Genomic DNA, 22,985 nt, shown 5'->3' on the forward strand with positions numbered 1-22,985 from the left:
GTGAATAATTGTGAGAATAAGGACTAATAAATATGCACAATTACTGTTTTAGCTGAGAACTGATTTGCTTCCAGTATAATCCAGAATCCCAGTTCTATACAAGTACTTCACGCGTCTGTCTTTCTCCTATGTTTCACCAAAACCTTTGAGCACAGCACTGAGGAAAACCCCTCTTTTGTAGGGAAGTGTGGGAGAAGGTGTCTGTGTCGAAGTCTGATTTGGTGTGTTGGGGTTATAGTTGTGTTCTCTTTCTTCCAGTTAGTAACACAAGGATGGTTGTTGGAACATGGAAACAGGGACAATATATTAATATTGTGTTCGCTTACATTGTTTCCAGGCGTCCTTTTGGAAGTTACCGTGATGGTGTAGAACAGCGTGTTTTACAGTGCGGGGCGGGAGAGCAGGTGGCCGGTGGGGAGGGGTGGCCAGAAGACAAGCCTGTTTCAGATGTAGAAACAAAGCAAGTTTCAGGGGTGTTTTCGGTAAACGACAGGCAGTGAAAATAACGCCGGTATGGAGGCCTGTGGCTGTGATTTCCCAGAGGAACGCTGAGCGGATCGTGCCGCTCTTAGCCTGTCCTAAACCACCCGCAGACTAGCACCCGTGGGCCGCAGCGCCTGGCGCTGCCCCAGCAGCTTTTCCCTGCCCGCGGCGGACCTGCTACAGCACCGTCATCCTGCCAACCCGCTGATTCCCCGAGTGCGATTTTGCCGCGAGGCACGGGTTCTCTGCAGGTTGATGTCCCAGCCCCATGCCTGGTGGCTGCCTCGGAGAAGGCTCTGGAGCCCGTACCGCCCGCTCCTCGTCCCGGTGCCGACGGCCGCTCGCACGCAGCGGCTGGTTGGCAGATATTTGCGCGAGGCCCCTTTAAGGCAGGTGGCGGGGGCGGGGAGTGCCGGTGCCGCGCGCATGCGCGGGGCGTGGCAGGAGCGGCGGCCGCGGCGCTGGCGGTGCCGGCCGAGAGCGCCATGGGCTGCGGCGCCGGGGCCGGGGCCTGAGCCTGCCCGGCGGCTCCTCCCTCCGCGCCCAGCCCCCGGCCGCCCATGGCGGAGCCGGGCGCTGAGGAGCTCGATGAGCGGCTGCTGCTCCTCGCGGAGCCGGCGCCTCAGGGAGGGCCGCCCTGGCGGGGTCCGCCGGCGGTGAAAGCCGCCCCCGGCGGGGCTGTGAGGCTGTGTGGGGAGCTGGGGCTCGAGGAGGAGGACGGCGAGGAGGACTCGGGGCCCGAGGGGGATGGAGAGGACGAGCCTCTCCTGCGGGCGTCCGTCACCGGCCGCGGCCGCCGGGTGGGCGCCGCCTGGGACAAGGAGCACCGCGCCGCAGGTACGGCCCGCGGCCGCCGCCTCTCGCGGAGGGTCTCGCTGCGCGGGGTGCGCCAGGGCGGCTCGGGACAGCGCGGCCTTGCCGGGGGAGGGCTGCCCGGTGTCTTCGGGGGAGACGGGGCTGGAAAATACCTGTTAGGGACTAAAGTACGCTCGGTGCGCTGTGCCAGGTTCCTCCCTGAAGTGTCCCTGTCTCACGGGGAGCTTGTTACGAGCTCTTATCGGAAGGCGTAACTTCAGCGAGGGGGAGAGGTGCGTGGCCCTTGCTCGGCATACAGGCTTGCTGACTAATAGTCTGTGAAGGGAAAGTGAATGACTCGAAATTCGAATGCTTTATCTTTACGTGCAGGGCCGAACGAACTCGTTTACATCTTCATGAGTGTCTCCACTGTTACTTCTCCTTGTTCTGTGTCTTCTGTTTCGTTGGGCTTTGCTTTGTTTGTTTCTTTGGGTTTTTTAAAAAAAACCAAACTTCTGGCTTTGCATGTTTTACAGACTATTGTGTTCTGTGGTGGGACTGGCCGCTGCTTCCTGAACGCTTTGCCAACTCTGTCAAGTTTTCTATTTGTTTCGCCTATTCCAGCAATTACTTGCTTGTTACCCCCATCTGTTCGTCCTGTAAAGAAATTTTACTGTTTCTGTTATTTGTTCTAATCATCTGTTCACTTCTTTGTACCATCGCATGTATTAAGAGTTTTAGATGTGGACTCTGTCGTATTTTTAGTTTTCATAAAAAATTATGTTTTCTGTGTTTTGAAATCCAGTCCTGAAGAGAGAAAGAAATGTGATGAGAAAATTCAGAAGTACAAGAACTTAATTATGAATTTGAAAAGATGCATAAGCATGGCCATTATCTAATTCTAAACGTACAGGCAAGATGATAAACGACACAATATTTTTGCTTACTTTTTTTATTTAAACTTTTCAAGTTTTCTGATTCTGTGCACCTTGGTAAATAGATGTACATCTAGGAAGGGTTTGCTGATGGAAATCTTTGGATTTCTAATAGTGTTTGCTTTTTAAGTTATATGGTAGGATTTCTTGCCACTGGTGAAAACTGTTCCTTTTGCAACAATAGTGTATTAAAAAAAAAAAAAGAAACCCCCATCAATATGAGCAAAAGAAGTTATGCTAGTAACATTTTTTTTTTTTAGTAGCCAAGAGAGCTTTTGCTCATGTACTGTGTTTAACCATAAGAAACAACAAAAAAAATCTCGTCTTTCAACCAACGGTCCCAAGTGTAGACCAGACCTGTAATGCAAAACACGCCCTTAAAACGTTAGAGTTCTCTTGTCTTGTTCCCTCAAGACTTAAGATGGGTTAATGAGACAACGATTCCAGCAAAACATAGTAGTTAATGCTTCAGAGTAAAGACTAGAGCCCTGGGTCTTGAACTACTAGGGCAATTAAAACGGTGAATGCAGAGTGGTACTTGAGATCTGCCCCAAGAGTATGGTAAGGAAGTCTCAGAACTGCGATTGATCGCAGCGTCTCATCTCTTGTTCTTCTTTCCTTTTCTGTATGTCTAACACCTGAAGGTACAGGATCATTTCATGTGTCAAGTGGAACAAACATGCAACGGATGTTATTCACACATGTTACGGCAATATGGGGAGTGTTTTCACGATGGAATTATGGTCAGAATATGGGACTCTATATAGAAAAAGATGGATTTGGTTGAAGGGACTATCTTTAATTATGACAATATTAAGGTAGTATAAAGCTGGTTTAGTACTGAAGGAGTTCATACGTGTTACTCTTGCAAAGTGTATTAGTTTAGCTTATGTCATGTTAACTTGAAGGAGGAACAGGTTGGGATGTATACATGGATTATAACATTCATGTCTTCTTTGGTGTGTCCTCATCATTCAAGTATAGCAGCTTCACAGCCTTAGACCTTGTCCAAATTAATTTGAAAAAAGTTATTGAGCATGGTAGTGTGTCTGTGTAAGACCTGGTCTCCTGAGTAGGAGTTTAATGAGAAGAGTAGTTTTCAAGAGTAGTTGCAGGAAAAAAGCTTGATTAGTTATAATTGTAAGTTTAGAGACTGTACTGGGAGTAAGTTGTGACCATAACATGCTTTCATAGTGGGAAACTTGATGAAAATATTTTTTGAAGGGGAAACCAACTCGGAAAACCCTGCCACCTTCAGCAAATACTAGCTTCGATTCAAATGGCTTATATTCATATGGAGAGTGTTGATAAACTGAAAGGAAACTTCTTAAAACTGCCAGTTTCCCTGTTTTCAGCCTGTATGTTTCTGTACGGCCCAATCACTGTGGTAGCAGAAGGCTTTCTAGTAGCATAGTAGCAATAATGAACAAATCAGAAGTTTCAAAAATTATTTTTCTCTTCTTAGAGCATACAGCATAATGCTATTTGTTCATTTGCATTTAATTTGATTTTTATTTGAATATATTTTTTCCTGCAGTTATATTTTCTGTTAGAAAAGACATAGTTGAAGAATTTCCTCAAGACAGTGAGACTTCTTATGGTTTTAGATTCTGGAATGAATGCACAGAAATTAAAAACTAACTCTGAGAAAGTTGTCTTCTGCATAGGCAACTTCAATCCCTGTGACAGAAAGTTCACCTGTAGATCCTCTCCATCTGGAAGACAAACGTGCAGAGCAACTTAATATGGAGTTGTATTTGGTTTGGTAACAGTATAATGCGCAACCTTAGTTTTGCTTTCACTGACAAAAACATGTAGTAGTTGAGCTCAGCTGTGTGATGTGATATTTCTCATATAGAGATATTTGAGACTTGAGTATGGAATAAGAATGAATGATTCAAAGTGGCTTTTTCCATAAAAATAAGTGTATTGTGGGTGGGGTTTTTTGGTTTCCCTAACTCGCTTAGGTACTTTGTGACAGGGAAATCTTCAGACTCTTTTCCCCTCTCTCGGTGGCTGACTCTATGTAATTCAATTTATTGATTGTCCCTGACAGTCTCAGTAAAAGCCTTAAAATTAAACTAGTTTATTCAGACATATTGGTCAAGTAGTCTAACAGATTCTGATCTGATTTGCTGTAGTTGCTGATCCTCAAGAATGAGCTGTTATTATTTGCCAACTTATACTAAGGTTTTCATGTGTTTAATGCTTTTTAATTGTTTTTGTTTGGAAGCCATGTTGTTATTTCTGAGTGGTTCATGCAAGCAAGTGGTAACGTTGTAGAAAACTTCAAAGAATGTCCTGTGCTACAAAAAGATGTTCCAAAACATGGAGTGATTTTTATTATTGATTTGTTATTTGGCTATCCACAAACTCTTTACATTTCTTCAAGTGCTGAAATGGGAACAAGGTGACTTTATCTGTAAATGTTTCAGAAAGAATAATGTAGCTGTTTCTTAATGCAGAAATGAGCTCTAACGTGCAGACCAATTAAAATGCCCTCAGCATGTGGAATAATCCTAGCCTTGAAAGTAAGGTACAGAAATCCACAGTTTTGAAGCTTACAGAGAAATCGTTTGAAAAAGTGAGAGAGCAATAGATGTAGTAAATCCTGGCAACTTCTTTTCTAGTTATCTTTCTGAATGTTTGCATAGAGTTTGCATAAATGCCTACATAGAGCGGGTCTTTTGGTCAGTGTGCAAAGAAATACTACAAGTAATTGATATGTTTTACTGTTGGAATGGTGATGACATGCAGTACTTCGCTGAGATATTGGTGCCACTGGTCAGTGCTACGCGTAACATTGTTTTGTGAATAACTTGGTTGTGGCTTAGCAGATAACAAATATGATAGCCAAGCTGTTAAATGAATGGTATGATTCCATTCTAATAGTGAGTAATGGATAGTTTACTTTCAGGTAGCTTTCTCTGCAAAAAGACAGAGAAACCTTAAGAATGGCAGCATTTTTTTTTCCTACAGGTTTGATTTGAAGGGATTTTTTACTTATACGTTTCCTTATGTAAACAAAAAAAATCTTTGAAAAGTATAAACGCTTTGCAGTGGTAGTCTCAAATTAGTTGCTGCAGATTCAGCTGATTTACTTTAAACAAACAGTTGATTAGGCATGGGTAAATCAGTGGGAAAACTTGTGCTGCTTCAATGGACCAGATTTTTTGGCCTGCTGTTGAATGGACATTAGCAGGGAAGGCTGTTAGCTTTTCAGTGTATTTACTTATGTTAATTTGTAGTAAAAAATTACACTTAAGATTGCTTGTTTTCTTATTTTTCAGGACATACTACTGATATGAATATATTTTTAGATGATCCAGACTTTGCAGAAGTTATTTTGAGAGCAGAGCAAGCTATAGAGTGTGGAGTTTTTCCGGAAAGAATCTCTCAAGGATCCAGTGGGAGTTACTTTGCCAAGGATCCAAAAGGGGTAGGCATGTTACTGCAAAGTCAGAGACACTTATCAGCAACGCGTTTAAAATGGAAATTTAAAAATTCTATTTAAATGGAAATTAGTTTAAATAAGTTGTTTAATAATTTATGATATGCCAAAATCTATGTTGGAAAAATCAACACAAGTAATGTTTAGATTTCTAATTGTGTCTTGCAGCATAAGCTAAGCCAAAGTAACTATTATTTCTCTGTTGTAGTTTTACCATGTTTTGAATGATCTGCACCAAAGAAATATGGAGAAAATAAAAGGGCCTCTTTAACATCTGAAAACAATTCAGGGATTCCTTTGTGCAGAAGCTAACCTTTTGTTCTTTGTGTGTTTTAATTGATTTTCGACATAACCGAGCTTCTGATTTGGGTACTGTTTAGGTTTCTTTAGCCAAGCCTCCTAAGTTTTTATTTCTTTTCTTTTTAGATAGTCTTTTATTTAGGTCATGTCTCCTTCTTCCTATAAGATCGGTAGATGGGCAAGAAGAGTGATATAAATTCATCTACCTTTTTACTTGTACTTGTTTGCTGAATCTTAACTTGAAGATTCGGTTTCCCCTCCCTTAGTGGTAAATGGTACCTTGAATAGCAGTCATCAGAGGTGTCCTAAGGTTACTCTGAGACAGAAAAGTAACAGTTATCTGAATAGCTTGCTTGAAAAGTAGCATTTGTCTAACATTATTTACGAAGAGAAAATGATGTTTCGGACATACTTTCAGATTGTTTTCTTTAAATCAGAAATACTTTGTCTGCTTACTGACCTGTTCCAGAAAAGAAGACTTGCAACCCCCACACCTTTGTTAATCTGTCATATCAGAATTTATCTGTCTGTCAATCAACAGCCTTCTGAACTTAGGTAGATGTAGATATTCGTTAATCCTGAAGATCCCAGTTGTGTTGGGCGTGGAAGTTGTAACACTTCAAGTGCCTAGGTTTTCACAACATACTCAGATTGTTGTTCTTCCCTGCATCCCCAAAATAGTAATTTCCCATTTGTTTAGGAAGGTGTAGAGGTTTTTTTTTTTTGTTTAGCTTTTATTCATATTGTTGGTCATTACAGAACGTGTTCCTGTTTTACCACTTAGTTTTCTAGATGTTTGGTTTAATGCCACTTTTCTGGTGATGGTTGAATGAGTGATTTTTTTGGATAGTTAATTGACTTAATACAAATAAATATATGAATTTGTGGATTATTCCTAAGATGGAAAGTGGCAGAACTGACCCTTCAAAATCTTCCAAGAACTGCACGTTGCAGTTCATTCTCTGGTGTTCCAGGTACGTTTTTTAGGAATGACCCCCTTCATTCTGGTGGAGGAGAGCCAAAGTAGGTTGGGAAGAAAAGAATTCTTTCTCTTAATTGCTTTGTGGGATTCTTACTGTTGCATACAATGCTGTTAAAATGAAAACCTGTTCAAAGTTTCAGCAGACTTTTTAAACTTCGGGTCGCTTCCCTACTTGAATAGTTCAGTTCCTTGCAGGTTTTCAGGTTGTATGCTTATATTTACTTATTCAAACTTTATACTGTTTTTAAAGAGGTGTTTTAAATTAGAATTTATTGTCGTATTTAATATGCAATAGGAAAAAATCTAAGTAACCAATTACTGGTTTAAATCAATACTTTTTCAAAAATGCAATGCATGATGTGTCTAAAGAGCATTCTACAGTATTATGTTAAGAATTCTTTGGAATTGGTTAAGGATTTTTTTTGGAGTCTTTCTTAATGCTATGCGATTGAGAACTTTCGTTCTTAGAAAGTCAGTTATTAGACAAATTACTAGAAAAAAAAATCATACTTGTTCTGGATTCCCATATGTACAAATCTGTTTTGTCTGAAGCCTTTCTCAACTGCTGTTGCTGTTTTTTGGTGACTAGGAAATGCCTGAGAGACTCATTGTGCCCTGGGGCTAATGAGAGAGAACTTACACGTTGTTTGTGTAACTAATAGTGTTTTGGATGGAGCACTTAATTTCCTTGTTTCTTACGTGGTGATTTTCTTGTTGGTTTTACTTCTGCTTTGCAGTGAAGTGTTGTTGGTTTTGTTCCTAGTTAAGTTCCCAGTAGTGACTAGTAGGTCATTGATTTGAATGTAAGTATTTGAGAGAAATGAATACTAAAAAAACAGTTGTGGTTTTTTTTTTTGTGGGCCAGAAAAATTTCATTTCAAAGTATGAAAGTATTTGCCAACATGAGACTGTGAGAATTGTGATATTGAGTTCTTAGCTGACTTTCGATTTTGCTTTTAGTCTTTACACCTAATTTAGAGCTTGACTAAATTTGTTATCCGTATTAAAGGTCTGATAAAACTTCACTTTGTCAATAGTGCACCTCCCATTTGTAGAATGGATTTCACATGCTGTTTGACAGAGTATTGCATCATTCTACTTCAGACCAGTTTTGTGACTTGCGTTCTCCTACTATTCTTCTTGAGTAATCTCCTCTTCCTTGTGCTGGGAAAGAGCTTATTAAAGATGTGCTAAGCCTTCTTACTGGTCAGTTTCTGAAGTGTTTACCCACACTAATACAAGTTACAAGTAAAATAACCTGTTTCCATTTGTTCATCTTATTCGCTGATTCGGGTGTACCGGAAAGATAAAACTAAAATTGCCTAAGGAAAATGATTGGCTTTTTGTGTTTAGTGGCATAGCTGTACACGGATATGAAGCAGTTCAGTACTTAAGCAGCACCGTTGCTGAAGCGTTGACTGTTTCTGCGTTTGTTATCCATTGTGTAACCAATAAAGTAAAAGACATTGTGGCTGTTACAAACTGTTCTGCAATATGTTTTTGACAGTTTTTCTATTGGCTGATTGATAATGCCAATGGAGTCAGTCTAGAAATTAATTTTGACTTGCAAACTTAAGGCTGGCCATGGTAGGTTGTCTACATAGTGAGCTTTCTGGTTCTGCTCTGGTCCTCAACAGCAGTGGCTCTGCAAAATTTAGCAAGGTTCTAACTTTACTGAAACCTTGAAAACTGTATCTAGATTTGATAGCGTAGCACAGTTCAGTCAGGCAAGTAATGGAATGAGCTAAGCTACTTTTAAAAATGAGGAGTTTATAGGAAGTATTATCCAGAGAGTGATTCAGAAAAGAGGTAATTAATGGCTTGGCATATACTATCAAATATACCACTACTTTTCTGGGAAATGGAAAGCTGCTAGCTTTGTTTTTAGCAGATAGATACCTGTGACTTAATAGGAAGAAATTAAATAACTTTTTAACAATTCTAAACCTGACATTAGAATTTTGACTAAAATAGTGTACCAAGTAAATTCAGTTTCCAAAGTGTTGTGTTGAAAAAAAAAATGTTCCTAGAACATCTCAGCCTTTCATGTTGCATAAAATATTTATTGTAAGCATAATCTTTTGTGTAGGTCTAGATTGAATTGTATCTGTGCAGCTGCATAGAACTTGTTTATGATTTTGAATGTAACCTTAGAATCACAGATAATAGCATGCCAAAAACAAGAGAGTTTTTGTCAATTTGTTTCCTGCCCCTGGAAACAAAGGAAAGTTATTTTGTAAGATGAATGCAAATAGTGTATTTTTTAACTTAATTCTCCTGGTAGTTGATGGGAATGAATCTAAACAGATAGACAAGGCAGATGATGCTACTAATGCCTGGTGTCTTGAGTAATCTGTTTGCAAACTGAATGAAGTAAATTCTCCTTAGTTAGCTTGTTTTGAACAATCTTGGACTAGCTAGATTGTCTTGGACAGAGTGGGTGAAAATTCTCTAGAAGCTAGAACAGCTGTTCAGGTCCTCTCCCTAACCTGGTTGAATCGGCAGTTCCGGAAGCAGAGTGCTGGTTTCTGACTGCCAGCAAACGCGTTCGTGACTTAAGCGTGTAAATCAGCTGTGAGCGTTGGGGCAACAACAGGCAGTGTTTAGCTTATTGAGAGATTCACTTTTTTTGATAAGGATTTAGAAAAGTACTGACATGTGAAAATGCTTCTTAAACAGCTGTTCTTAAATACTTACTAGCTAAGAATTTGATTTACTTACCGTAGTCCTGTGAGAAGGAACGAAGATACAGCATTTTACCTGAGCTGGAAAAGAGTAATTACGTGGACTTTATGCACTAGGTTGAAGTTTATCACAGGCAATTGGAAGGTTATATATTTTAGTGTGGTAACAATCTAGTGGTTTGAGGTTGACAAATATAGAATCACGTGTAGGAGGCACCTTGAGAAATCATCTACTTAATACCTGTGTTGTGGAGCTGGATCACCTGAACATGATACCTGATGAATGTCTATCGAACCTGTCGTTAGTGACATCCTGTTTTGAAGACTCCACAACCTGGCAGTCTGTTCCAGTCTTGAGCCACTCTTAAGGTTCAAAAGTGTTTTTTCTTTGCAACTTATCTCCTGGGATTTAAGGCTATCGTTTCTTGGCTCATTAACAGTAAATGTATTTTCCTTTTTTCTGTATAGCAACCTATTACATAGTTCATTGTGCCCCGTTTTCTCGTAGGCTGAGCAATCCCTGTTCATAGTCTTTCATTATTCACATTGTGCTTATTCTCATTGTTTTTTCAACTTTCTCCAGTTTGTTAACACCGTTCTTGAAGCATAGTGTCCCAAATTGGACACAGTACTCTTGAGCAATTTTAAGCTTTATGACATGTGTCTAGTGTAAATGGCGGCTGTGTGAGCCATTGTCAGACTCGAGTTGAGGAATCTACAGCAACGGTGAATGACACCACTCTTTGGAATTGCAAAGTGAAGAATGTTTTCATCAGTTCTAACTTAAAGCAAAAAATAAAATAGGTGTAAAAGACAGAAGGTAACATTTGATTATTAGCATTCCGTATGTTTGTCACTTTCCTGGAACCATTATGTCTCTGTCTGAAATATCTTGTCAATAAGTTATTTAGTGGGTTAAAAATGATTTTTAAAACTACTTTTAAACCCTCCTTTTTTAAAAAACAAACAAACAAACCAAAACACTAGTAAATGTTAGCTGGTTTTGATTTTTCTCTTATGAAGAGCTTCCTTTGAATTTGTACTACTTTTAGGCAAGCATTTCTTGATAAAACTAACAAAACAGTATTCCATATAAATTTATTATTTCGTCATCTAAAAAGAGCAACTGGAAAATGCAACGTATAGTGTCTAACCAATACTTTCAAATAACTGATTTTCAAAATAATTTTGATCTTTTGCAACTCAAAGCATTCATACTTTAATCTTATATTATTTATCCTAGAAAATTATTGGAGTGTTCAAACCAAAATCTGAAGAGCCTTATGGACATCTAAATCCAAAATGGACCAAATATTTTCACAAAGTTTGTTGTCCTTGCTGCTTTGGCAGAGGCTGCCTCGTTCCGAATCAGGGATACCTCTCTGAAGCTGGTGCCTATCTTGTGGATGACAAGCTGGGGCTAGGAGTTGTACCTAAAACTAAGGTAAAAGTTAAAATACAGAAATTATTAAATGCAAAAAAAATATTTAGTGACAGATTTGTCATTCTCTGGACTGTAGTTGTGGAGACATCCATGTCTCTCATGGAAAAGTAATTTATAAACTACTGCAAGTCCACTGGCACAGTGGTTTGGTGTAGAAAGTGACTGCAGGGTTGTTTTTTTTAAGGAGATATTTGCAATCTGAAGTGAATCTCTTCTTTGGAACCACTTCAGTTTCTAGCATTTTCTGACACTTTTGTGCCTCATGTTTTGGTGAGATGCATCAGAATTGCAAAAAGCAGCATGTAAAGGTTCCCACTTAAGTCTTTTACCACATTTCTATTTGAGATATGTAAAATAGCACATATTCACCTTTTCATATAAAATTTTTTGTTGGAAATATCTGATGCTTCCTTTTTGCTTTTTTGACAACTAAGCATAAAATTTGCTGTAAATTCGTAGTTGAAATAATAAGGAATTCTGAGCTGTGTTTTTAAATTTCATATTTTAAGGTTGTCTGGCTTGTCAGTGAGACCTTTAATTACAGTGCAATAGATCGTGCAAAGTCAAGAGGAAAAAAATATGCTTTAGAGAAAGTGCCAAAAGTTGCTAAAAAATTCAATCGAATTGGACTACCTCCTAAGGTAAGATGAAAAATAAGTAATTTGTGCATTTCCTGATTCTTACACAAAACTTTGTTGAAAAAAAAAGCATATTTATAGCTAACTTCAACAGTAGAAGAAAAGCCTTATTGCTTGTTAAAAAAACTATCTCTGAATGACTCAAGTTTGATAAATATGACTGTTTCTACACAAAATCTATCCACTCTGTTACATCATTTCTTCATTTTAACTGCTTTAATAATATCGCCACTTGTATCAGTTTGCAGTCTAGCTTTCTGCTGGAGGAGTAACATGTTAAAAATACTGTACATCTCTCACCATTCTTTTTTCTTTTTCTTGACTGTTTATTACATTTCCCTTCAGTGTCATATTTTTATATTGTCTAATTGCTGCTTCTCTGAAATTTAGTTCTTTCATTTTTCCTAAATATTTACTTTTTTTCTTGTATTGTTTATTTCATTCTTTTATCTTGTTTTTATTGTTCATCCTACCTTCCTTTCATCTTGTGTGCAGTAGTCCACTGACTGAAACCTCACACCTTTCTTGCCTAATGAGCCTTATTGTATCCCCCAAATATTACCACAGTGTTCTACTCCTAAACTTGTAAAACACGGGTTATGTGCAGTTTGGGTAATCCGCTTGTGACAGTTCCCAGCAACTTTGATTCATGCGACACAACCTTGCATGGCGTATATCAGCATGGTTATTCCATATGCTATGTGTTTATCCATGTCTCTGCATGCGTGCAACTATCTGCCCTTTACTTCTTGAATGTAAGCCCTCTTTTGAGTTTTAATCTTGAGCAGCTTTCCTGTTGCCCACGCCTGTGAAGCCTATGCCATCTGTAGTTTTCTTCCTTAGACTCTTTAGGGAAATGTATTTCAGCAATTATCATGCAAAAAGTGTCTGTCTTGAAAAAATGTTAATGCTGCTTTCTTATCAATGAAATCTACAAGCTTTTCAGAGAGGAAGATTTTTCTTTGTAATTCTTGGTGAATTTCCTAGGAACTATTGAACCAAGTGTTTCCAATGAAAAAGAGAATACATGTTACTTCTTTCTCTTTGTTTCAAATACTGCTCATAATACTGAGTAAGAAAGAAGTTCATGTTAAAAATTATTTATGTGACCTACTCAAGTGCGTTTTCCAAATTAAGTTTCTTAATCTTTCAGGTTGGCTCCTTCCAGCTGTTTGTTGAAGGATATAAGGAAGCTGACTACTGGCTCAGGAAGTTTGAAACTGATCCTTTACCTGAGAACACAAGGAAAGAATTTCAGTCACAGTTTGAAAGATTGGTTATCTTGGATTATGTAATCAGAAATACAGGTATTTGTTGGTGTCTTTTGGTATCTATCTACTTTTGTGAAGCAGAAATGGTGAGGAATGCTGGGTGAAATCTGCTTATGAAGGCTTTTAATGCATTTCAGATGCTTTTTTCACAATTGAAGGCCAGAATGTTGCATTTTAGACTTTAAAAAATTTACTTAGGTTAAAGGAGGGTGGGGTTTAAGGAACCATAAGAAGAGCCATGGCTACCATTCCTTTTATGCTAAGCTGGAGCTGATAACAGCACAGTTCTGCATCAGTGCAAAATAGTTCATGTTCGTTGTGACTAGGCACTGAAGTACAGCTGTGATGTTTCTCTCTTAGTTCTCCTGCATTCGTGTCTTTCACTCAGAAGCTGGGATTCTTCTATTGACTATGTAGGTGACTTATTTCCTCAAGAATCCAAAGGCAGTTGTATATTTAATATACTTCCTTTGCTCCTTTGTCAGAAGTGGGCATCTTTACTCTTCTTCAGACATGCCAGCTCTAGTTCATTTTCCTTTTCTTTAATTCACTTATTAGAGAGCAATACAGCTGGCAATAAGTCACTCTAACCTGTGACTTTTTAGAAGCAAACTAAAAGAATAAAGTTTCATACGAGCATAATGCTTTCTAGCTGCTGCTGTGGCCTGTCAGCTTTATTGAATAGATCCCAGTGTTTCTGAGCGATTATTGTGTCCTGTGATGTTCTTAAAATTGCAAAGAAAATACTCAAATTCAAAGCCTCATTACGTGGATGATTTTAACTTCATCTAATATATCTAATCATTACAGAACATGAAAAATTTTCTGATGAACGTTGAATTAAACTTAAGGGAGCACCTTAAGATGATGGAACTACAAATCCATGTAATCATCCTCAATCTGGAAGACTTTGTCAAAGCCTTCAATATCTCAGTTTTGTCTGAATGGTTCAGATGTTTTCAGATCCTGAAAGGCTCTTCAGTTTTGACCCCTGCCTCTGTTTTTGAAGAGTGTTTTCTCCATATAGTCTAAAGTCAAACTATCCATGATTTTGGAGGGCCTCTGCCTCTTCCCGTCTGCATTAAAACAAGCTTAAAAATTAAGTCATTGTGGCTGCTGCTGCTGACAGTCTTTTCCCCAGGAAAAGTGCACACTACAGCCAATCTTTCTGTGTAAAACAGATGACAATAGTTTCTGTTAGGTTTTGTGATATTTTGCTGTATATTCAGGCAGTTGGGGAAACTAAAGCAGTAATACATTCCGAAGAACACTTTGGTAAATTTTTGATCTTTCCAGTAAATCAGTTGCCTCAAACATCTCAGTAAAGCCAAACCACACGTATTGTGATGGGGAAAAAACTTTTTGAACAGTTTTGCCTGACTCATTTGGTAAATTCTCAGTTTACAATATTAGTCATTGTGTATAACTGTGACGATGATTTATTTGTAAGTGAGATGTCGTGACATGTGTTTTCCTCTTTAAAGACAGAGGTAACGATAACTGGTTAGTCAGGTATGAAAAACAAGACGATGGACTTGATCTGTCAGATCAGGTAAGAAAATTGTGCTCCGAAACTTATGTTCTTTAAAGTGTTTAGTTTTGACTTGCTCTTGCAGGGTATTACATGCATGGCTTTAATCTTGGTGTGTGGTCTCAAGAAATATAACTGTAAATTATTCTAGGTGAAATAGATGGGAAAACCGTTTGGATTAGACTAGCCTGGATAGAACAGTGCTAGAAGTTATTTTTATTGTTGTTTTTTATTTTCTTTACTACCTTGGGCTATGATAATAATAAAACTGCCCACTGTTGCTCAAACATTTTTTTTCAGCTGTTTGCATGCTCTGCTTATCTTGTGTTTGGGGGAAGAGCTCCTTTTTAATGGTGGTAGAGTAAGAATTACATGTGCTAGAGTTGATTTGAATACTCCTTTATATTGTTAAAGCTGGCTTTAAGCAGTGAAGCTAAAAAGTATATTATTTAGTATTTTTTATGTTTCACAGTTTTTGTGAGCACATAGAAATAACTTATTTTTGAAATATTCCTTCCATAGGATAGCCAGTGGACTACAGCTAAAGAATCTGCTATTAAAATTGCTGCAATTGACAATGGTTTAGCATTTCCTTTTAAGCATCCTGATGAGTGGAGGGCATGTAAGTATTGTTTTCTTCAGTCATCTTCTTTTGGGAAAGTAACTTCTAAATACATTTTTATTTTTTTTTTTTATTTGGGTTGTAGTAGGAAACTAAAAAATCATCACTGTAGTTATATATTGAATTTTTAAATAACGTGCTCTTCTTCAGAAAGTTAGCAACAAATGCAATTTTTGCAATGGCAATGCAATGGTCTGTTTTCATATTTTTTACCCTTATACCTTTAAACAATATTGATATATAGATATTCATAAACATACTATTCCACGTAAGCTGATGGTGGAATTGGTGAAAAGATCAGCAACACGTCTCTCGTGCATTTTCTTGAAAACCATGGTAGAAAATTACTTGAGTGCAAGGATGTGTAAGTTCTCTCTAATGGCCAAATTTGTATTTCGAAACAAAGCGTACTGTTGTAGGTGAACAAGTAGACGTTATGTCTTATTTTTACTTGTCCTCAGCTTTAGCTTGCTTTGTAGAAGTTAGTCTTTAGTTAGCATTTTCGAGTAGACTGAAAATTGCTGTTACTGGTAAAGCTGGATTGCTTCTGACCACGTCTCTGACTACTTACAGTTTAGAGGGAAGTGACTAACAGGGTTTACAATTATTTCCGTGGACTATTAGCTGATCAGGTAATTATGGCAGTTAAGCGTGGGCTAGTTTTACTGTCAAAAGGCTAGTTAATTACCCCACCCAGAGCCCTGTATAGTCTCTGTGTATCTTTGATACTCAGTAGTTACTGTCCTACATATCTCTGGGCTACAGTCACTTCTGCAGCTGTTCTAGAGACGTTGCAATTATTGCTTACTTTATACCATCTTTTACTTCAACATCAAAAATAATAAACTTGGATGGTCCTTTAGAATTCTTTTGCAGTTGGACAAGTGTGTGACAATTATGTAAAGGTAAACTTGTAACATAACATTGTTTAAAATTGTGGGCCCTTAAGGGGTAGAGCATGTTTTCTTGATGACTAGAGCTGGCCGATCGTCAATGATAACCTCCTTAAAGCCAGAGAATAGCTTATCCAAAAGGCAGGAAGTTGGTCCAGTATGGATAAACAGGGAACTCCTGATGGAACTGGGACAAAAAAAGCACATACATTAAAAAAATGGGTGTAGAAACTCCCTTGGAAAAATAGAGACTTTGTCCGAAAGTGCAAGAATGGAGTCTGGAAAGTCAAAGTTCATCTGGAGTAAAGCTAGCAGAGGATGTGAAGGGCAACGAGAAAGGCTTAAGTAAATTAGAAGTGAGAGTGGGACTGAAGAATAGTGCAGCAAGGATCTAAAGACAGAAGGCATAAGAAAGAACAAGATACTCAATGCTGACTTTGCCTCAGTTTTCACTTGTAAGATTTCCTCTTAGGCTCTTAAGTCTCAGAGCTCATAAGCAGAGCCTCTGGGAATGAGTCATTACTCAAAGCAGAAGAAAGAGATCACTTAAGCAAAATGGACATACGGAAGTGCATAGTAGCAGCTGCCATGCGTTGGAAACACAGTGGGAACTGGCTGATGTCATTGTGAAGCTGTTTTCTCATCACTCTTGAAAGACTGTAGTAATGTGGGAGGTTGCTGATGACTAGAAGAAGGTAAGTATCGTGTCCATCTTAAAGAAAGGCAAGATGCAGGGTATGAGGAACAATGGAGTAGCCAGCCTAACCTCAGTCCCCATGAAGATTGTGGAATGAGTATTCCAGGAAGCCATGTTCAAGCACATGAAGAACTAGAAGGTGATGATGAAACCAGCATGGATTTACCAGGGACCAACTGTGTTTGACTGACTGGACAACTTTTAATGACAAGATGACTGGTTCTGTAGATGAGGGGAGGACAGAGAATACTGATTTTCCTTGACTTTTGCAAGGCTTTCTGCATGATCTCTCATAGTATTCTTGTAGTCAAATGTGAGATGCGAACAGACTGAGGTGGGTGGAAAACTGGCTGGACTATCAGACTCAAAGGGCTGTGAGCAGTGTTAGGAAGTTCAGTGGGTGGCCTGCTACTGGTGATGTTGCTGGGTTCCTGCAGCTGATACTGTTTGGTGTCTTGTTTAACATCCGGTAATATTAATTACTCTTACAATAGCTCTTGAAAAAGCTGTTTAATACCAATTATGGGAAAAGTTAAGAATTTTTCTCGGCATGCTTAGAAGAAAGCATTTTAATAAACTAAAAAATTTATTAAAAATAGTATCTACTTAATTTCTTTTGTTCTTCAGTATGAGTCAAACATCTGAAAGATTTCTATTTGATTGCAGCTGTTATTTTACTCCTAAGGAAACTGCATTACCAAACTAGGAGAAGGCCTCTATTGTTGCTTACAGCATTTCATTTATATACCTTTTTTACTTATTGCTTAAACTAAATATTTATTACTTAAAATGTATTTTCACTGTTTGGAAAAAAAGGCTAAGTACCTGTAAAGCTGGTTTTGTAACTGTAGCCAAAAGAGGTTTATGGGGTAACAATGTGAAAAATGATGTGTTATTGGTAGGCAGCAGAGTACTGTGTCAGCGGTCAGCACTTGAGAATTTATTTTTGCCTGTTGTTAATCAGTAAACGTCCTGTTTTTCAACATTAGATCCCTTTCACTGGGCTTGGCTGTCTCAAGCAAAAGTTCCTTTCTCTCAGGAGACTAGAGACTTAGTTCTTCCTCGCATTTCTGATATGAACTTCGTACAGGATCTTTGTGAAGATCTTTATGAACTATTTAAGGTGAATTGAGTGCTTCTTTGAATTCAGCGTTACTGAAATAGCTAATACCTGTAATGGAACAGTTAGATTATTTTTCTTTTTATGAATTTAGCTTTTGTATGTCATGATACTGTGCTATTTCAGCTTTAACACTAGCGTCATAGAAAGGGTTTATATAATTAAGATGAAACTGTCACTAGTGTGGCTAATTGATAATAATCAGTTCATTTGAAAACACAACTACCTTTCATATATGTTTCACATAATCTATTAAAGCTAGTTAACTTTTATAGCACAAATCTGTCTAAAAACTCCATTTAACGTACCTGTGTGGTGTATATAAACTGTAGCAACCTGAGGAGATAATGTATTTAATGTAACCTAAAGTACCTTTCATATACTTAATTTTACATACATATAGCGTGTGGAGTTAATGCTGAAATCTTGACCATGTTTAAAATAAGACAAACTTATTTTAAAGATACTGAAGCTGGCCTACAATATTGACATATGAAGGAGTGTCCTTCTCTAAAACATTCAGTAAACAATAGTGTCAGATGTTCACGGGAAATAATCCAAATGGTCAGGATGGAAAGAAGTGGAAATTTTAAACTTTTAGTGAAAATGCAGCTGTAATGTCAAAACTAGATCCTGAAACGTGTTTGCCATATTTGCGTTTTTGACTCAGTTGTACTCAAGATGGCTCCGGGTTGTCTGTTAAACCCAGTGGAAGTTGAAGTACTTGATAAATCTGAAGGAGGAGGAATTCTTCTGCCAGAGTAAAAGTGAGAGTCAGGGCGGTGTAACTTTACGTGATAGTATTAAGCCAAGTGTACCATGTGATGGTACCAAGGCCCTAAAGTGGTATCCACTGATGTATGTTACTCTGATGACGTGGAACATCCTTTGTTTTCATGTATGTAAACTTGCTGCAATAAATAGACCTTTTTGTGGGTCTCGCTAGGACTATTTAAGCTTCCACAAACTGTTATAATGTTGGTAAATACGACTGTGTTATGAAACTGATGAATTTGCATTATATATATGTATGTAATTCCCTATAATAACAATTTGTTTTCTTTAATAAAGACTGATAAAGGATTTGACAAGGCTACTTTTGAAAACCAAATGTCGGTTATGAGGGGGCAGGTAAGACTATTTTTTTACTTTTTTTTTAAATGTATTTAATTTGTCATCACTTCTTAGCTGTTTTTCTTAGATCTGCACAACCTGATTCCTATTGGATTGAAAGACACTTGAAGGTATTTTCATCTGAGAAGACTAAATTTCTTTCTAGAGTTTGTTCTTACTTGCATATATATGAGACAGTAGAAAGTGTATACAGATTTTTTTATTTTACAGAAGATTTTATTAAATAATATACTTGGGTTTTACTTGTTTTATGGGGAATAGGGGAGGACTTAATATCTATGTGTTCTTAGAGGGTATTTTAAAAATGAAACACTGGAGAAGAGTCATAAACTTAAATGGAAAATTTGGTGGGTAATTTTGTTCTGTTATTTAAATAAATTAGACTTTAATTTGGAGTGTTATCTTGATCATTGAAATACCTCTCACAAGAAAGTAATATTAGGTAATAAAATTCCTTCATCCTAGCAAATGTCAGAACCATACTTGGAACCAATCCGGCCATTTTCAGCCTAGAAATTTGATGATAATTGTTGTTTTTTTTAACACCGAAACAAGAGAGAAAAGTTTTACTATATTCTTGATGTTTTAAAACTTAAGACTAGAGCAATATACTGGAAAACAAGCTTTAGCTAAGAACAAATTATTTAGTTCATTGTAGGCATAAAACAGTGATTTGTGAAAATGTAAAAGCCAGACACGTTTCCTAGAGTGGCTTAAATCTGACCTTTCTCTGAAGAGTTTCCTATATCAAAAAGTACCTTGCACAAGACTGCAGCTCTGCTTAGTCAAACATAATCCCAGTTAACACTAGTTGTGGTGGCTAGAAGCCAGTGCACCTTACTTACTAAATCGCGTTATAGGAGTTAGTTCTGAAATAACTTTTCTGGGAAGTTTGTGCAGTCACTGGGAGGTCACTTCTGAAGTACTCATACATCTTAAACTGTGTTGAGTAGCTTTTTTGTGATGAGACAATTTGCTACAGGGAATCTGTTACTTAACGAAACGCTTAAGGAAAAAACCTGATGTATATCATTGAGAGAGATCTAGGTAAGATTGTCTAAATTAATTTCCCACCATAACGGCTGCATCTGGACCCTTTCTTTGCACCTTTTCCCTAAGGTGGATTAGGTGGATTTCAGCAGAGATGTTGTGGGTTTTTTTTTTAAATATCTCTCTAGCTATACAGAAATGTGTTTCACTGGAGGAGATGTCAGGTTTTCAGGCGTGGATTTAGGGAAGAAATGCAGATAATGAGTTACTCTGGAATGTGATTGGAAATACATCAGCAAATGATGCCTTTAAGCACTGACTTTAGACTTGCTCTTAGTGTAAAACCAAAGTATTACAAAGATATTATAAAAGAGTTGGATAACTAGATCACGTGATAATGGATTCATTCATTTAAGATTAATTTGGAGGATAGCCAAAACATCTCTAAATACTTCCTTAAAAATGAAAACTTTAAGAATTAGAAAATGAAGGATCTAGTTGACAAAGATAAGGAGGCTGAAGAGAACTATATCTTGCCTGTCAGGGGCAAGATCTTTAAATCTAAGGTATCAAAAGTAGTTAGAAGCATATTTTTATGAAGGGGGGAGGGGGGGGGGAATATTGAGAAGGGTTTCGAACCCAAGATAAATAGTTCTCTCAAGCATATAGAGAATAAGCAACAAAGTAACACAGATCTACAAAGGATTGCCTTAGAACTTAGAAAATGTAAATGTCGGATGGAGTTGCCGGAAGAGCCAAGTTGCAGTAAACCATGCAATGGACTTTATCTGTCGGGTCTCTTCAGCCAGGAAAGTGCAGAATGAACAGAGGATCAGCAAGTCACATGGGGAAGAAAGGGGCATTGTGCAGAAGAAAAACAGGCTTGGTATTAAGGGTAGTGCCAGTGTGTCACTACAACTCAATTGAATACTTGCATCAGTTTTCAGCAGGGTAGCACTGAACATGGCATAAATTATCAGAGCAGTTATGAGCACTGGAGTTTTGGAAAGAAGGTAACAGAATCCTGGGAGCTTAGGGCTGAATTTGGATCTTAACACTGGTTTTGATATGGGTTAATAATATGGCTTCATATTTTCTGATATGAAAATAACTTGTAGGTAAACTCCTGGTAGATCCTATGTTAAAAACATGTTGATTGCTTTCTTGCAGGTTTTTTTCATTAAAGGTGCAGTGCTCTTAAGAGATGTGCTAAATTTAAAATGCTCTCAGATTTTTGTCTCTTAACATTTTCCAAAAACTTGGAGAGGATTGCATGAAATATTCGAGAAAAGAATAGAAAGGTAGTCAGGTAGCAGTGGGATGTCGTAATGTTACCAAATACATAAAATATTTCTACTTGCAATGGAGTATCTTTTAAAAAATAATTTGACAGCACAGTCCTCTACAGAATTGATGTAAGTGTGGCATCTAAATTTGCAAGCCTGTTAGCCACAGTTTTCTTTGTGTGCCCTCACCTTGCCTACTTCTAATCTTTCAGATACTAAACCTTACTCAGGCATTAAAGGATGAAAAAAGTCCCATTCAGCTTGTTCAGATGCCACGTGTGATTGTGGAGCGAAGTAGCACTGGAAGTCAGGGCCGAATTGTTCACCTGAGTAACGCGTTCACGCAGACCTTTCACAGCAGGAAGCCTTTCTTTTCCTCCTGGTAGCAACAAAAATACATGGGAAGAGTAAGTTTCTCTTAACTTCAGAAAGCTGTTTCTGTGTAAAGGCCCTACAATAATGTACTTCTGCTGTATACCAAGAGCTCTGACTGCCGACACCTCAGAACTTAAATTCTAAAGACTTAAGAAATGTATTTTGAATGTAATAAAAGTTTACAATTTTTGTCTCAAAATTGTGAATTCTTATGTCAGGGAATGAGAAAAACTTGTCCATATTGTATTTTTATAGCCTAAATTAATGTATTCCAAATAATATTCTGGATAAGGGAAGATACATGGTTTGTGTATGCTGAGAAACTACTTTTGAATACAACAGGAATTCTTTTTGTTTAATATAAATGTGAGAACCTATACACTATCGATTTCTTTTTATATGATCTTTGAAAAATAAGCTCAGAATGTTGTCTTTGATTTTGAAAATGCTTTTCATTGGAATTTCTTCCTGATGTTTTAGGCTGTTTATAGATTTTTCATAGGCTAGTTACTTGAAAAGTCATGCACTAAAAAATAAATTAAACCAATAAATCAATCTGTCCTTGACAAACCAGTGAGAGAGAGAGGAAAAAAAATGCTCCAAGTACGATTTTGCACATGGGGACCAAAAGTAGTTAAATAGTTTAATTACAGCAAAATTTCAACCTGAGTAAGTGCACATAGTTCCTGCTGTGACAAAAAGAACTGAGTGTGCGTTTCAGAGGTTGAAATTTCACCTGTAGCTTTTAGGACTTGTGTGTTTAAGCACATGTATGGAAAATTGTGATATTTCTTTATAGATCCAGCACAGTGAAAGAGTCGCACCATGTTGTTACAGGTTCGTTTTGCCATACGTCTATAAACGTGTTCATCAGTAGGCACCAAAGTGGTTCGGCACTGTTAACGACAGCAGCACTGATGTGTTCGTCACAAACACGGCTTGCCTTTTAAATTTCTATCCAAACACACTGTTATTTTTTGACTGGAAAAAATAAAAAAGACAAGTGTAATAGGTAGAGCACAGAGACTTACTGTCATGCCCTTAGCAGTGTCATGCTCATCTGCCAGTTGCCGTTTGCATTTATGTTTAAGTTGCGTGGTCTAAGACTTAATGGTCATGTTCCTAGATCTGTGGCTTATGTAACATGGTAAATATTATTATTTAGTGATTTTCTGGGCTGTTAAGACTGGGAGTGGGAGAAAAATTGCTGCTTTTATGAAACTCTCAGTATTTCAGACATTGCTGTATTTTGTAATCCTAAGCAATACTGTTGAACTCAGAAAAAAAAAAATAAAATGCTTGTATTTTGTATCATTTTGAGTGGATGTAAGTGTTAGTTAATCATGTGAACTGC

At 37.7% G+C, this 22,985-nt stretch overlaps 1 protein-coding gene across 2 annotated transcripts; it reads left to right on the plus strand.

The window, feature by feature from the left end:
* Positions 1 to 1,043: 1,043 nt before the first annotated feature.
* PI4K2B (phosphatidylinositol 4-kinase type 2 beta) lies at positions 1,044 to 22,945 on the plus strand. 2 transcript variants are annotated; one of them, XM_086611388.1, is made up of 10 exons: positions 1,044 to 1,335; positions 5,480 to 5,652; positions 10,874 to 11,074; positions 11,584 to 11,715; positions 12,866 to 13,019; positions 14,468 to 14,535; positions 15,037 to 15,136; positions 17,716 to 17,849; positions 18,918 to 18,977; positions 21,469 to 22,945. In XM_086611388.1, exons 1-10 carry the CDS (start codon positions 1,044 to 1,046, stop codon positions 21,640 to 21,642), a joined length of 1,488 nt encoding a protein of 495 aa, XP_086467514.1. In that variant the 3' UTR covers positions 21,643 to 22,945. The 2 variants fall into 2 exon arrangements, with proteins under 2 accessions (XP_086467514.1, XP_086467515.1); XM_086611389.1 differs by having other exon boundaries at positions 1,044 to 1,332; positions 5,504 to 5,652.
* The last annotated feature ends 40 nt before the right edge of the window (positions 22,946 to 22,985 follow it).

The sequence above is a fragment of the Tauraco erythrolophus genome, chromosome 5 (genome assembly GCF_009769465.1).
Source record: "Tauraco erythrolophus isolate bTauEry1 chromosome 5, bTauEry1.pri, whole genome shotgun sequence".
Classification (NCBI taxonomy): Eukaryota; Metazoa; Chordata; class Aves; order Musophagiformes; family Musophagidae; genus Tauraco; species Tauraco erythrolophus.